We start from the raw sequence: 16,106 nt of genomic DNA on the forward strand, positions 1-16,106 counted from the left end.
ATACCTCGAGAACTGATTCTCGTTAATTATTGCGGAGTTTAAAGGACGCGAAGAGAGACGCCGCGAGAAAAAAAGAGGTAATTCAAAAGTTCCGTGATTAATGAAGTAATTCGTTCCAAGTAAGAAGTTGTATTTCATTTCGCCTGACTTTCCTTCTTCTGAAATAATCTCTGGGGAAACGGAGAATTATGGAAATCGGGGTGGGGGTATGACTCTAGAAAAAGGAAAAGGAAGACGTTAAACAAAAATTTCGTAAAACGGATTATTTTGTAAGCTTGTAAATAAAACACGAATATCGTTTGAAAACCGTGTTTAATTTATTTACGACCAAAATTTCGTTTGATTAATTAACAATTATCAAGGTAATTTATTATAATTCTTCTCCTCGATTCGAAATTTCAGCGGTGATAGCTATAAATAAATGTTCTGTTGCCAGTACGATATAACGTAGTAATAAAATATAGCAACACATTGGTGAACAGATAAAATAAAACTAAAAAGGGAACGAATACATAGGTTTCATGTTACGTAGCACTGTAGACGGTTCAATTCTTCGTCCTCTCGTGTGACGATAGAATATAACAGGGAAAAGTATTGGAATTTTTAGAACGAAGTAGGATTAAGAGCGATAAAACAATCGTTATCGAGTTATATATTTTTCGATCGTTAGATAATTTCGTATACTTAAAAACATTGGCTCGTTCTCTGATAAATTTGCAAAAGTTGCTCGATTAGGGAACAAGAGTACCATTCTCGAAGAAGTTATTGACACGTGCGACCCGATGTTTCACTCAAACGAGGGGAAAGTAGGAAAGTGAAAAGGCGAAAAAACTAAAGTGCGAACTGCAATGTGCAAGAAAAAAGGTGAGTGTGCTGCTGTCAGTAAGAAGAACGCAAGAGAAACACGACAACGATGACGGAAGGCGGACCGAACATAAGCGTGAGTAACAGATAATTTCACTTCACGCAATTTCACTTTACGCAATTTCACAGACTGTAAACTGTGACGATTCAAGCTTTACCAAGCAATTACCAAGATGACCAATATCCTGTATCCACCTTCTATTTCATTCTTCGCGTTACTTGCCTCCACACCTTCCCTCAAATCCAGACCTTTCTTCATCACCATCTTGCGCAATAATTAATAATATTTGTGAATTGAGAGAGAGAGAGAGAGAGAGAGAGAGCGAGATAAATTACAAGATAATAGGTTATAGACTTCTCTTTTATAATTTTATAATCTCACAGCAAATATTTCAACTCTCTGACGATTACAGATCTGTTTTTTCTGAGAAGAATAAATTTCCATGCATTTGATTATCAGAATTTCATTATCAGTGGCAAACAAATGTCGATGGACAGTCTATGTTGGATTAATTTTTACAACAGAATGATTTAACAAATAAAAGGGTATCGAGTCAGCCGAGGTTGTAGTTAAAGATTAATAACGAAACAGACAACGCATTATTTTCTACTCTTCTTCTTCCACTTGGACAATTTTTAAATCGTTTCCTTCTTCACATTCTCCCCACTTAAATTATTTTTCAGATAAATATTTTAACAACGAAACAAAGAACGCATCGTTGTCTATTTCTATTTTCTTACTTGGAGAATTGTGCAATTTCTTCTCTCGTCACATCACTCTTTTGCTAAGTCCGCTTATGGGTTCCGCCTGTTAAAATTCGTTCTTTTGCTGGCTTTTCCCTTTTGTGCGTTTTCTCTTTCTTTCGCCGATCTTCCCTCTCGTTGGTGTTTCTTCTCCCTTAGATTTCCCTTCAGCCCTCCGTGTTCGTTTCTTATCAGCGAACTTTCGTTTCCCTGCCCCCTCTATCTTCAGGTCTCGTCGTACATCTTTCTTCTCCCTTAAAGTCGCCGATTTTAAAAGCTTCGCTCGTACGGGTTTCCTCCTTGTGTCTTGCAAGGATTCAAATTGAATGATTAAGAAAATGTTCATTTTTTCACGTCCACCATGGAATTAGCAACTATTGTGCCGAACAAAGGATCGGATTCCTTTGAACGACACGCTACCATTTTCATTACGTGCAATGAAATATTTGATGAAACTATACGAAGCTAATTTTAATACTATCGAACTTTTCGTATATTTTAGGTCGTCCTAAAATAAAACTTCCTTTCGTTTTGTAAGTAAATAATGGATGCACAACATTTTCCGTTTTATATTACTTTATCGAATTACGTATGATCGATTTTGTTCCATCAAACTAAAGATCACAACATTATTCGACAGATTAGGTTTCATGTTTGTATAGAGACGCGTCGTTGTGAAAGACGTGTCCGTAAATGAAAGACACTTTTCGTATTCGTTCTTTGCGTTTATACGTTGAATTATTAAAATTGCACGTGTTCTCCGAGTGCCACTTTCATTACGTGGAATTAAGTACTTGAGAAAAATACATCTGTGAGATTAGCTTTAATATCGCTGCATCATGCGTGAGCCGGATATCATACAAAGCGCGAAACAATTATATTACACACGAGCCATATCTTTGTATCTGTCTGTCGATATTTTCATATTCAATTCTCATAATTTCACTCCATTGTATTTTTTTTATTTAATTGTATTGTTCTTTATTGCCAAGTAATTTCGCTATATAATAATTCCAATATTTTCAATCTCAATATCATCGACAATAATCTTTTTTTTTTTTTTTGTTTGCAAAGTGTTTAGCGTATCGGAGCTAAGCAGAATCAGGGGATTAATGAAGCTATACAAATGAGTTTTATCCGAGCCGAGTCAAGATAATGGAAAAATACCGGCTTTATTTATTCGCTTTTGCAATTTGCATGTTCGCAACGTTTCAATTAACGAGGTTAAAAAAATAACGTCACGTTTATCGCTCGGTAACGGGGAACTGGCGTTTTCATTTAAGAATTTATGGGGGTGGGGAGGGAAGAGGAAGATGTGGAGGCTGGTGTGTTTTAATCTTGAGCGGCGATGAACGGTTTTAACCGGAAGTACAGGCTGAAGTGTCTCTCAACAATTTCAATGATATTACGCGGATCGTTATACGCACTTTCAGCCTCAACTTAACGGCGTTGTTAAATTCAGAAAATACGTTTAGTAGGTTGCCGCTGTGGCAGCTCGTTTATCTGGCTACCGGTCATCCGGATTCTTGCTTTATCCAGCGGATTAAAACCGAGACAAACGTACCATACTTCTGTACAATTTTAAATGTCAAAGGATCATTGCGCAATCCTTTATTTTCTATTTCATTGTTTCGAACTTATCGTAGCTATAACCTTTACGTTCGCTTCGATTCTCAGTTGAACACACGTAGACGAAGAATCGAGCTTGTATCGTTAGCATTCTTTATCTGTTCATTCATCATTCAGGGAAGAAGGAACGAGGTTGTTTAATCCGTTTCTTTATCGGTACGTTCTTTTTTTTTTTGGTTAGCGCTAACGTTCCTTGCATTTGCGATCATCGCGAAAGAAACTGAACATACGTTTCATTCACGTGCTATGTACATGGCCAGCTATAGACTTTAGAACACATTTATGACGTAGTAATAAATGAAAGACAATAATCATTTATTTGAGAAAAAGTAACGCGTTAGTACGGTGATGTCTGGAAATATTATCCAGACTTACTTATCTTTAATGTGACTGTAATTGAACCTACGAGTCCTTATCTTTACAACTTTTTACCGATTCGCCAGTAAAAATGATCGAACGTATAAACTTTATCGCTCGTCATATTTCTTTCGCCGTATCCATTAAATCGTATCCGTTAAAGCCCGCTTCTTGATACCAGGAAAACCGCATGATACGCAAGTTCTACACTGATCGTATTACCGATCGTATTGCGTATTACTATTTGACATTAACAATTTTTATATATTGAAGGATTAAAATTGGAAATAAAATTACTATATATATATACTCTATTAGTATATATTAGTATATAGATTAGTAGTTAATTAATATATATGTCGGAGATGAAAGGAAGACCGGAGCCTTCCCTTTGCAATTTTGAGGAAGCCTTCTAATGCTTTAGCCTAGATTTTATCATAACTGTAATTAAGCAATTGTCATTTGTAATTGTTTGACATTTGTGAAAGCGAAACTGGGTTCGAGGTGACAACTGGTCGCCGAACGTAGCCACGGTCACGGGATAAACGTTTTGCCTGACGAAGGTGTGGATCGGTTGTATTGTTCTCCCTAGAAATCACATAGAATTGTACTTTAGAGATGCTGATATAATGGGACACACGTTGTATTAGGAATTAATCTCCAGACAGAAACTGCCTAGTAACGACGTTTGGATCTTTCTCGATGTTTCCAAAGAGTATACAACAAACTTTTGACAGAAATTGCCTAGCAACTACGATTGGAACCTTCTCGATGTCTCCAGCGAGCATATAACAAACAAATGCAGTCGTATAGCGAAAAAGATTTTCATCAGATATTCATTCGTGTGATCGCCTTGGAAAGTGATACATCGAGCAATTTACCGAGTGTCTAAGCAATCGTATTTTTGTGTTTAAAATTATTCTACGCATAGTAAAGAGTTATCCCGTTGACCGTGGATTCGTTTGAACCCCGGAACATTGTTAATAGCGTTAATTAAATTCATTATTCGTAAAACCTATCGATCGTTAATCTCATTATTCGTTAAATTCATTATTCGTAAGACATATTATTCGTTCCTCTTATTGTTCGTCAAACTTATTATTCTTTAATCTAATTATTAATTAAACTCATCGTTAGTTAATCTTATCATTTATTAAACTCATTATTCTTAATATTTTGTAAAATTTTGTTTATTCGCGTAAATATATTCTCTGTTTTGTAAAACAATGGCTAATTCAAACGAAGAATCATTACGCGCCTTAAATCCTAATGATAACCCGACATATATATGTCGGGTTAGCGTCAGGTTTAGGGGCGTGTAACGAATCTTTATTCGGACTAGCCATCGTTCTTGTGCAACAAAGACTATATTTACTGGTATAAATATGATTTTTACAAAGTTCCAGAATCCACGGGGTTAATCAACGGGGCAACTCTTTGTTAAATGTAGAATATATTTTGGAAGCACAAAGTAACGTTTGCTGTGACGCTCGGTATAATACTGCACGTAAAGACGATGTGGAAACTCTCCAAGGTGATCGTAGGAATAAAAGACTGATGGAAATTTTCCTCTCCTTACGATCGCGTTTGTTCGTTGCATATTGGCCGAGGATATTAACAAAATTCCAGCCGCCGTTTCTAGGTAGACCCGCGTAGAGCTGACATTGCTCCTGCTCGGAGTTTGATTGTTAACTCCTTCCCGTGCTATTTAGTTCGACGAAACTCGGGCCCAAGCGGTAGACGCGCGCTAAACAGATCAGACTAATGCTCGCAAATAGCAACTAACATTCAGTCACGGTCGTAACGGGCAAAAAACAGTCCGCGAGCTCGGCTTGTTATGTTTACGTTTGGCCCAAGTATCTGGTCGCGAGTCAGACTCGCGATATTCGTGTTTGGGCCAAAATCTTCATCGCGAGTCTGACTCGCTAAAGTACGAGAAGGGGTTAATACAACGAGTGTCCTGCAATATTGGCACTTCTCTGTTAGGTAAAAACGTTCATCCCGTGACCGTGGCTACGTCCGGCGACCAGTTGTTTCATCTCGAGCCTAAGCCCACCGTCACAAATCTCGGGCAAACATAATCGGATTGAATCATAACAACTACCCCTAAATTTTATTATTTAAGTACAGCTATAATAGATAGTCTAGACTAAAGTATTGAGGATTTTCCCGAAATTCCAAAAGAAATGCCCCGATGTCCTTTCATATATATATATATATATATATATATATATATATATATATATGCAGGGTGGTTGGTAACTGGTGGTACAAGCGGAAAGGGGGTGATTCTACGCGAAAAAAGAAGTCGAAAATATAGAATAAAATTTGTTCTTTTTTTTTTTTTAATTTTTCCATCGAGACAACGATCTACAGTGAGATCCGTTATAACGAGACGTGTAAAGTGCACGCGTACCGAGCGAAAATTCAAAGTCGATTTTCTCGAAAACAAAGCCTCGAACGAAAAATTGTTATTCTATATTTTCTACTTCTTTTTTCGCGTAGAATCACCCCCTTTCCGCTTGTACCACCAGTTACCAACCATCCTGTATATATACTCTAATACTAATTACTATATATATATATTACTAATACTAATACTAATTTTTATTGACGCTGATGATGTAAAATCGCATTAAATTCAAACACACATGTAAAATCACATTTACTGGCAGAAATCAGAAGATGTATGAACATAGAATTATAACACTGCCTGAAAGATGGCAAAAGGTCATCGACAAAAACGGACAATATCTAATTGAATAAAGTTATATTTTTAAGCAAAAATTCTGAATTTTCCCTCTTATTTAAAATACTCAATCGCTTAGCTGCCAACCCAATATGTCGCCATAGAGCGACGGCCAGGCACATTTATGCAAATTTCTATGAGGATAATGAAAAGATAAAACAAGGATTTGTTTTATCTATGGAATATTGTAACAGCTACTGGTATTTCGGTTGTTTTATATATTTTACGCGCGTGATGCGTTTTCTACGAACTTTTCCACCTTGAAATTTCCCATAGAAGCGTAAAAATGCGCAGCCTATTGCCGCGGCATATTGATATAATCCTGGAGGAGAATGTGAAATCAGTGGACGTGGAAGCCGCCAATGTTCCAACGATAGAAAAATTTAATTAGCAAAGATCGGCGCAAGGACATTGAAAAAGGGGTGGCGGTAATAAAAAGGGGAATGCAAGGACAATGGCAAAGGGGATTACGGCAATCAGAAGTAGCGATGCAAGGACACCAAAAGGAGGACAAATTTCAATAAGGGGAAGGTGATAAAAAAAAAGAAGAAAGAAATTTCCGCGATAAAACGAAAGGAGGCGGGAACGTTTGAGCAACAAAAAAAAAAAAAAAAAAAGAAAACATTCACTGCGAGGTATCAAAAATGAAAGAAACAGAGATATCGAAATTTCAGGGTAATAAAAGGGGGAAAGGAGTTCCGCAAGGACGCTATGGGTGGAATGGAAAGTGGTAAAGAGAGAAACAGCAGCGCGGTGATTCGAGGACAGAAAATAGAAAAAGGTGATTAAAAATGCACATCGGCGGAAATATCAAAGGTACTTGGTACAAGTTCCAGCATAGAAAGAGAGGGAAACGTTGAAACGACTTTGCATGAAAATAAAATTCCTATTCGTAGAATATTCGACGATTTTACCAAGTATCAGGAAGAAATCAAAAAAATAGCAATTTCAAATACGACGGATAAAAGTTGAATTAGGAACTGGGTGGATATGAAAACCTAGACACGTAAATAGCTAATAATGGCAGTTAGTTTGTATACGTACACTTGTACACGCTTTGCGCACAGTTACGTGCTGAGAAATTAGGTCTAATTCTAATGTAAGCGGGCGTAAACTATAAACGTAACGTGGGAAACTTTACAGCGGAAGCACGAAACCGGTGCATCGTAAGTTTGTATCTTCCTGCCGATCCGTTACAAACATGTCTAACTTGGCCCGTTGATAATTCAAAAAGTTGATAACCGATAGCCTGCGCTCCCATCAAGGTATAATATTACGAAGCGTTATGGTGCATCCGCAACGATGCTTCTGGTTCTCTACCATCGATGAAGATAGAAAAAGAAAGATAAAACACCATTGCTTCCTTATCGGACGTTGCTTTCGTTTCTTTTTTTTTTTTTTTAATCGAGAGAAGAAATTGAATACGAAAGAGTAAAAAAAATTGTGTAAGGTCGTTGAAATCGCAGTACTTTTTACGCGTTTTATCGCTTCTTATCTCTTTTACTCTTTAGTTCGTAACGCGAGGATAACAATGTTCCCGTATCGATGAAAATAAATAGCTGGATCGCTTTGTTTTTCCTTTCGAGAAATATTAGAAGAATCCGCTACGAAATCATCGTGTTCTTCTTCAAGAAAAATGAAAATTCAATTCTTCTTTCTGAATTTACGCTTGAACAGACAGCAGAGATTCGAAAGAAAACTGCAAACAAAGTCTAAGGTCGAATCACAGTATCCTCTAAGGATAATTTGCAAACATCGAAACGAGTCGCATGACGTATGAGTCACGCTTGACCTAGTCTTCGCCATCGTAAGAAACAATAATAGAAGAAAAAGACAAAATAAAAGCGAAATCTGAGAAGGTCAAAGACGAAACGCCAGACAACGGTGAAACAATAACGTAAAAGAAGAAAAGAAACAAAAAAAGGGAAACAAAAGAAGAGCAGAAGGAACAAAGTCCTCGGTTTCAGAGTTCATCGGGGATTAACTAACTTTTCGTCCGGTTTCTAGGGTAAACTAATTTCGAGGACGTGAAACGAGTCGCGCTGTTCATCATATAAACGCGAACTGTGCGACAGCGAACGGTCGAACCACGAATCCGAGGACGGTCTGTCCAGCTGCTTAACTGTAAACAGGCCGATTTAACCTGACCCAACCTATCCTACAAATCCTTATTAGAGCGACACTTGGCTAATTGCGTACCAGTTCTATTGTGCAAGAGGTCCGTACGGCGCGAAGTGCTCTCGAACTGTTACGAGGTTTAGATAAAGCGATAACGAATGGCTCGGAATACTGTTTGTCCTTTAATGAAAACTCCTGCTGTTTGGAAAACAGAGCCGTTACCATCGTTCCCTGGTGATCATAATTACGCGTTCACGGGCTCGTTTTGCGTCTCGTGGAGCTATTTTTAACCGGGTCGTGCATAACGCGGTGAAGTCGAAGAGCGAAACGATTTCATGGTAACGTTAATCATTCCGTTTCTCTGCGAATTCCTACGGCTACGCAAATATTCTTTGCCCTTGCCGGAACGTGAACTCTTAAGATTCTAACGGCTGGAAATTTTTACAGACGGCGAAATTCTTCGGATTACCAGCGCTTTCACGTGGAATTTTTGCAAATTATCTTTGCAAGAAATAACCTGGTTACCCAGATGATCTTGAATTTTGCCGAGTTCCTCTACTCAATCGTTTCCAACTTATCGTTTCTACGCCTTTCAACGGAGATTAAACGACAAGTTAAAGGAACGCGAAACAGTCAAAGGTAACACAATTGTCACGTATTACAACTTTGATGAAATCACTTGGAGACGTTTCGTATAATACGTGCGATACATTCGGAGAAATCTTTCGCGATAAATGTCCAAGTAGTTTCGCGAGCTACCGACAGTGTATGCCGAGAGTTTGTTGTTTAAGTAAATTCGGTTATCACGTTAAAAGCCTTTTCGATCTGCTCTTCGTTTTACAAAGGCACAAAGTAGATTGGTTCGGTGATGGTCAGCCGTAACAATGATTTAGCTCCGTTGTATTATTAGGAGTACACTTAACGGAGCAAGGCGACAGCTAGAAAAATGGATACGGAAATTGCGACCGCAACAGCAACCAAAGACCGTGCTTTGAAAACTCGAGAAATTTCGATGCGTTTCCTCTTACTTTCCGGTTAATCCAATGGCAACCAGGTCACCGGTTAACCGTGGCCTGTGAATCCGGCATTAAAATATGCACGGAGTTCCGTAAAACTCGACTGATTATGAAAAGAAATTTCCATTGTAAATTCTGTTTATCTTAACTTGCGAGTTATTCCACTTACGTTGCCTCGTTACGTTGGGACACAGGCTGCGGAGATTATCTCTCCTCCGGTTTTCCTCGACCTTTCGTTTCTTTCATTCTCTGTGAGTCTTTTTCACAACCATCCCACGATATATAGACGTAACGAATAAATATGTATGAAAATTTCAACAATTTCCCCTTGACTTTTCATCGCGCCGATAACAACGATGTTTGTTATATGACGAATACTTTTCGGTAAAACTCTTCTATTGAAATACTCGTTTCTCCTCGCAGATCTTTGTAGCTTTTTAAGATACCTTTAAGATAGCTTTTGTGTCTTTTTAAGATACTTTGCAAATAATCAAGGCGAAAGCAACGATCGCGCTATCGATGAAAGAAGATATGGAACATCGTCGTCTCTTTGCTTCGCGTTTCCTCGGTTTTTCCACGAGATATCTATCTGCTCCTTCGCAGACGATCAAACGTACAATTTCTGATGAATTTTTTCAACGAAATTAGTTGTAAATCCGATGTACAGCGAGGTTTCAAAGTTAGCGAATGTAACATCGTTGGAAGAAGAAGAGCGAGGTGGAAGATTTCGCATGCCAACAGAGATAACTGTTACGAAATCCAAAAGTTTTGGACATTTTCGTGGAAGGAAATTGGAAGGAAATGCAGAACGAATTTCTGAGAGGGAATTTTGGGCGACTGACACCGAGCAAGAAGTGCTAAATGTTTTTGCTCGTAGAGAGGCGAGTCGGCATGGAACAGTCGGTAACAAAGCTGTCATCAACCGAGCAAGTTGAAATCTTGGCATTTCGAGCCATTTTGAAGTTAACTCGTGTCACGAGCAGACTTTGTACTTTCATCTTCCTTGAGTTTAACATCTTGTGTAGTTGCACGGGCTGACTTACGGTATGGGCTTGCCCGTATATCTCGCTATAACTGCAGCCAGAGTGGAAAAGAGAGGGCAACACGAGAGACAGCCTATTTACCGAGCCGTCTATCGTCGGCAAATATTCGGAATATCCGGCTTCGATCGTTGAATTTCCGTCCTCTTGGGCTGCGATCTAAAGAAATCGAAAAACATTGCTGCTTGTTACTCGCAACAGTCTCCGCGTTGCGCGCAACATGTAACGGATTCAAAGAGAAAACGAGAGCAGCTTTGTGCCGGAAAATATCCGGTTGCGATTGTTGAATTTTCTTGCACAACGATTGCAAGAAACTAAGAAACGTTATCGCTTGTTACTTGCGACAGTGTCCGCGTTCAGTGTAAAATGCAACAGTCTCAAAGAGAGAACGACAGCAGTTTTGCGCCGGAAAATATTCCGCTCCGATCGTTGAATTTTCTTGCACAACGACTCGAAGAAACTAAGAAACGCTATCGTTTGTTACTTGCAATAGCCTCCTCGTTGTATGTAAAATGCAAGTGTTTGAAAGACAGAACGTAGAGGGGAGTTTTTTGCCGGGAAATATTCGGCTCCGATCGTTGAATTTTCTCGGAGAACGATTCACAGAAATTAAGAAACTGCTTTATTTCCGATAGTCATATATAATAGTATAATACACGCAACGCAATGTAATATAATGCGAAAGATTCAAAGAGAGAAAGGAAGAGTTTCGTGCCGCAGATATTCGACTTCGATCGTCGAATCTTCTTGCAGAAGTATTGGAAGAAATTTAGAAATATTGCTGCTCGTTGCCTGCAACTGTCTCCACGTTGCGTGTAAAATCTAATAGATTCAAAGGGGAGAAAGGAGGAGCTTCGTTTCGGAAAACGAGTTTCACGGAAACGAAATCTCGTCAAGGACAATTAGAAATTGACGGAAGCGGAAAGGAGGAAACTGGAAGAACACCGATGGATGGAAGTTCACAGGGGACGAAGTCAGCAGTACCAATAACGCTTGCAGGAAGTCTCTGGTTGAAATTGAACGTCTCGCTGCCGAATGTGTCTTACATAAAGGGCCATGTGTATACGTGTGCGGGTGCACCTACTTCTACTGGGTGATCTATTTGCTTTTAATGTTTCGTCTGGTTTTAGTATCGTCGTTGATACTGCACGTTCGAGAAACAGGAAATTCTTCGCCACGTTGGGTTTTAATATCGCGTACAAACAGATCCGAATGAATTACGATGTAATAACACAAACCTACGATTGCAACTGCGCTCTATTTAAAAAATTTCAGGGTTCGTTAGTGAAATTTCGAAATTTGCTCTCAACCGTGAACTGATCTGTGCAGCCTCCTTTAATCATTTGCTTACCAAGCAACTTCGCTAAATAACTTTCCGTTGTGGCGGATGGCCAAGACTCGGCAGGAGATCTATGTCTCCGATGTGCCAAATAATTGAAACGCTGATCGGTAGCTCGTCGACAACCTTCTTAGGCAGAAGAGGTTCGTTATGAACAAGCAAATACGCATGCCAAATATTTCTTCTTCGAACGATGCGATGATAAGTTATCTCGTGCATCGCGAAGTTCGCAGACCGCAGGTTAAGAACCGCTGAATTGGCGTGCAAAACACCACGGGGTATCGCTTAAAAAATATATTTTAAAATCTCGTAAAAAAAAACGAGCACAAGAAAAATTCTTCTCGCCATTACGTACTCGCTGCTCGAAACGGCGTAACTTTTTTCCCTCCGAGAAATTTTTCCATGCAACACCAAGCAACGCTGGGTATTTAACTGTGCCGTTTCTCACGACTCACCCTATATATCCATATATGCGCGCATGTACGCGGGTAAGTATATTTCTTCGAATTTTGGTGTTCGTCCAAATTGGATCTCGCGTATTTAGTGGAACGACCATGCTTCCGGAAGGAATTCGTAGGTACGCGGCGTGCACCTACACGCAGATAACGGGTGTACGTACATCTAGAATGGGGCTACAATAACCGCGAAAACGAATGGTGTTTTCTTCTTGCCAGCATCGCCTCCTTCTTCTCCTCCTTTTTCTTCCTTCGAGGCACCCAGCCGAGTGCTTTCGACCGACCATCTTTTCCACTGGTGATCTCTGCCCAGCCACAAAGTAATTCCGAGTTATTCGGTGTATTCCATCGAATTACGCCTTCGCCACACTTTCTTGTAATAATCCGGTCGAATCGCTTTTGTTGCTGGAACGTCAGCCAAGTAATTTCCGAAGGAACGGAGCGGCAAGAAAAAGGGATGGGAGGGCGACGTTGACGAAGGTCCACGGGATGGAGAGGCTGTTATCGCGAATACCATTCAACGGTGCAAATGATTATGTTTCCGCGGATCCATCTGTTCCAGGATTGAGTTTGCAGAATTTCTTTTTCAACCTGTTTGCCGAGTTTATCGGCTGCTCCGAGCACAACCGCGTTTATTATTCGAATATAGCGCATTTTTAAATCGCGCCACTATTTGGTTCGGCTTGTCTCAGGACGAGGTTTATCGAGTTAGAGGAATCGTCTATGGTGTTTAGCAGTATCCTTAACAGGTCCGGTCAAACGGCCGATTTCGAAGCTTAATTTAAAATAATACGTTCATTGTTATTTTTTTTGTCCGTCTAACTTTGTGTAAATTTTTCTATCGACAAAAATTGAGAAATTGATTAGTCGGATAATACAATAGAACGAGTTAGCGTTAAACGTAACAGCGTATCGAAGTTGCACTTTCGATTTGCACTTTCACTTGGTTCGATCTGTGTCTTGACAGATTTTCACAAAATCTTTTCTCGTACTTGCCTGGGTTCGAACGATTTTTTATAAATGAAAGTTTAGCTTCCATTCGTTGATATAATTTTCATATTTGTCTATACGTATTTACAAGGCATATAATATCGAATATATTATACACCATCTTGTAAATATATACCAAAGGGATAAATAAATATATACCAAGGTATATAACAATCGTGGAACGTCTATTGTTAAATTACGCCGTGTACTTAAAACACATCTACGATCTTCCTCTCCCAATTAACCCGCGACTTGATGCATCCGCCGTGAAATACCTAAGCTTAGGCTTAGGCTTACGGAGCAGCATGTTCTTTGGTGTACCAAGTCTCGCAACCTGATTCTACGATCCAAAGACCAAGCACAAAGGGAAAATGTATTCATAGAGGAGGCTCGCTATGATCACGCGAATACTGAAAAGGTGGTTGTCATAGCGTTAAGTTGATTCGTACGATATTGGAAACCGATGGGAAAAAATATATTTGCTCGTTTCTTTGTACGGCCGACCTAATTCTACGTTCAATTCGCGATACGAGAAGAAGAGGGAGGAGACGATGGAACAGAGTTGCATCGCCGGTCACCGATACTTGGTTATTTGTTCACTCTTCGCTGCATGTGTTCCGACTATGGATTATTTCTCCTTTTCGAAAATAAAATCCTTTGACGGCAATCTTTGTCCCTTTTCAAAGCTTATTGGACGCGCCGACTAATCAACTGATATTATTCTTCGTATCCTTTATGCGATCGCTTCTCCTCTTCGATTTCTATCGGGTTTATCAGTCATTCGTTTCCACCTACGATTGGTATTTTTAAATTAATTCGCTTCGCTTCTCTTTGGCCAATTGCTAAACGTCGGATTAATCATCAGCCGTGAAAACGATTGTTATACGAATAAAAGAGATTATTCGATCGTCCGATGATATCGGTCTTTCTTTTCCTCTTTTGAGTCGTGGCCGAAATAACCGTAGTCAGGCTAAAAGCTCGCGATATGCTTTCAAAGATTCAGACTCGGCATCTTTCGCGGTAACCCTCGCCGTATCATAGAACTCGGGCCCACTTCACCCTGGAGACCCTCGTTTAACTTTCCATAGAGCCGCCGAGCAATTCGAACTTAATAAAGAACGTAACAACTTTTGGCTCAGCTTGAAAGTGAAAGTGGATGGCTACGGTGGTAGTATAGAGATAAAAGAAAAAGAAAAAAAAAAGGAGAAAGAACTAAGAGAAAGGATGGGATCGTGATCGTAGATAAAATTATATCCACTAGCTGAACTACGTTATCCTGTTTAGTCGAAGTATTCCACTTTAGTTTTGAAACTGTGGAAAATTGAAGTCTTATCATTCTCTTTGTTTTATCTTTATTTTTTGGTCATTGAAAATCGCACGGTATGGGGAATTAATGGCACACAAGCGAAACACGCTGTGGCCGAGTTAGCTTTGAGCCACGTTGGCGAAATTGCATTGTCGTTTGCAAGGTTAGAAGACGATAAATTCCTGGCGAGCTTGTTGCTGCTTCTTTCCTTCACGTGCGGTGAAAAGCAGCGTCGAGGAAAAATGGCTTCTTGCCTGTAACATGACGTAAAAGAGCAACTTAATCTCATAATATCCGCGACGGACCTGGCCGGGAATTAATCTTGTAAGTAATTAGCGACCCTCGAGGCGAAACGGCCAATGAAACTGCCTCTGAACAGATTATCAATAAATGTGGGATCCGATTGTTCATGAAAAATCCCCAAGTTCAACGTGAAATGGAACGCGCAAATTGCTCCGCTTTGATCGTGTTTTCCACTCGGTTAATTTTTCACATCTTTCTTCATCCATCCAAATTGAAGTACACGTCCCTTCGATGCCAAAGATTATCATTTTCGTTAAATGGAATAGTTGCTGAAAATATCTCGGGTATCGTATGAATATTTCGTTACTAGGATCATTTCAGGATTAGAATTATTTTAAACGATCTTTCGGATTTTTTTCCATTAACATATAGTAAATTGATATCGTTAAAATTTGAGAAATAATATATTATATTAATTTATATTTATATCGTATTAAATGGACGATTAATATTCGTCGTATACGTAGCTATATATCAAGAGTTGAAAGTTCAGCAAGTTTTTGTGTAAATTTTCGTGAGATTATATCTATCAGATACGCACGTAGCAATTTATATTTAGTATTTTAATTTTTTCGTTATTAAACGTATTTTATCTGTGATGAACAAGTAAATTGATCTCATTAAACGTTCTGGCTAATAACTACAGAGTTACATAATCCGACATGAATTGATTCTCAAACCTATGTAGAGTAGCTGGCAAAAATATTTGCATATTTACTATAGAAAGTTGTCATGTTGTAAATTACACGAAAATAGCAGGAAGCTTGGTATCGAGATTAGTCGATCCTCTTTCGGTTCTACTCTGCTACAACATTTCTCAAGTTTTCTCATTTTTTATCCGATCAGAAGAAAGTTTCCTTCTCTTATCGGCGTGTTTGCATACAGCAAGCGTATCTCTATTTCGATGTTTCTTTTTCGGTCGCACTGTCGCGTTCAATTTGGCGAGATCGGCGCGCGGAAACTCGTTTGCATTAAATCGGATCGAATCGAGCCGATAACATTTTGATCGAACGATTCGCGTGTAAACGAATCAAATTGAAACGGCGCGACGAACTCGAAGCAGCAGCATAATCCGTCGCGAATAGAAGCAAATTTGCCGTAAAGAATTTCATGAAAGTCCATCTGTCTGGCGTATTGTTCCATCCGTTTGAATTCTTCGCAACCGCCAGCAATTATCTCGCCTCTAATTACGTTCG

At 39.2% G+C, this 16,106-nt stretch overlaps 1 protein-coding gene across 3 annotated transcripts in view; it reads left to right on the plus strand.

The window, feature by feature from the left end:
• The window catches only part of LOC117216798 (venom dipeptidyl peptidase 4-like), a 303,125-nt gene that overhangs the window by 1,654 nt on the left and 285,365 nt on the right, over window positions 1-16,106 (plus strand). Inside the window, exon 2 of one of the 3 annotated variants that reach the window (XM_033463831.1) lies at window positions 724-940. In XM_033463831.1, coding sequence (XP_033319722.1) covers window positions 914-940 — 27 coding nt within the window. In that variant the 5' untranslated portion in view covers window positions 724-913. Of the gene's footprint in view, window positions 1-700; window positions 941-16,106 lie in introns of those variants that run through there. The other 2 variants (XM_033463833.1, XM_033463832.1) reach the window with 2 other exon arrangements.

Source organism: Bombus bifarius, unplaced genomic scaffold (assembly GCF_011952205.1).
Source record: "Bombus bifarius isolate JDL3187 unplaced genomic scaffold, Bbif_JDL3187 scf7180000007973, whole genome shotgun sequence".
Classification (NCBI taxonomy): Eukaryota; Metazoa; Arthropoda; class Insecta; order Hymenoptera; family Apidae; genus Bombus; species Bombus bifarius.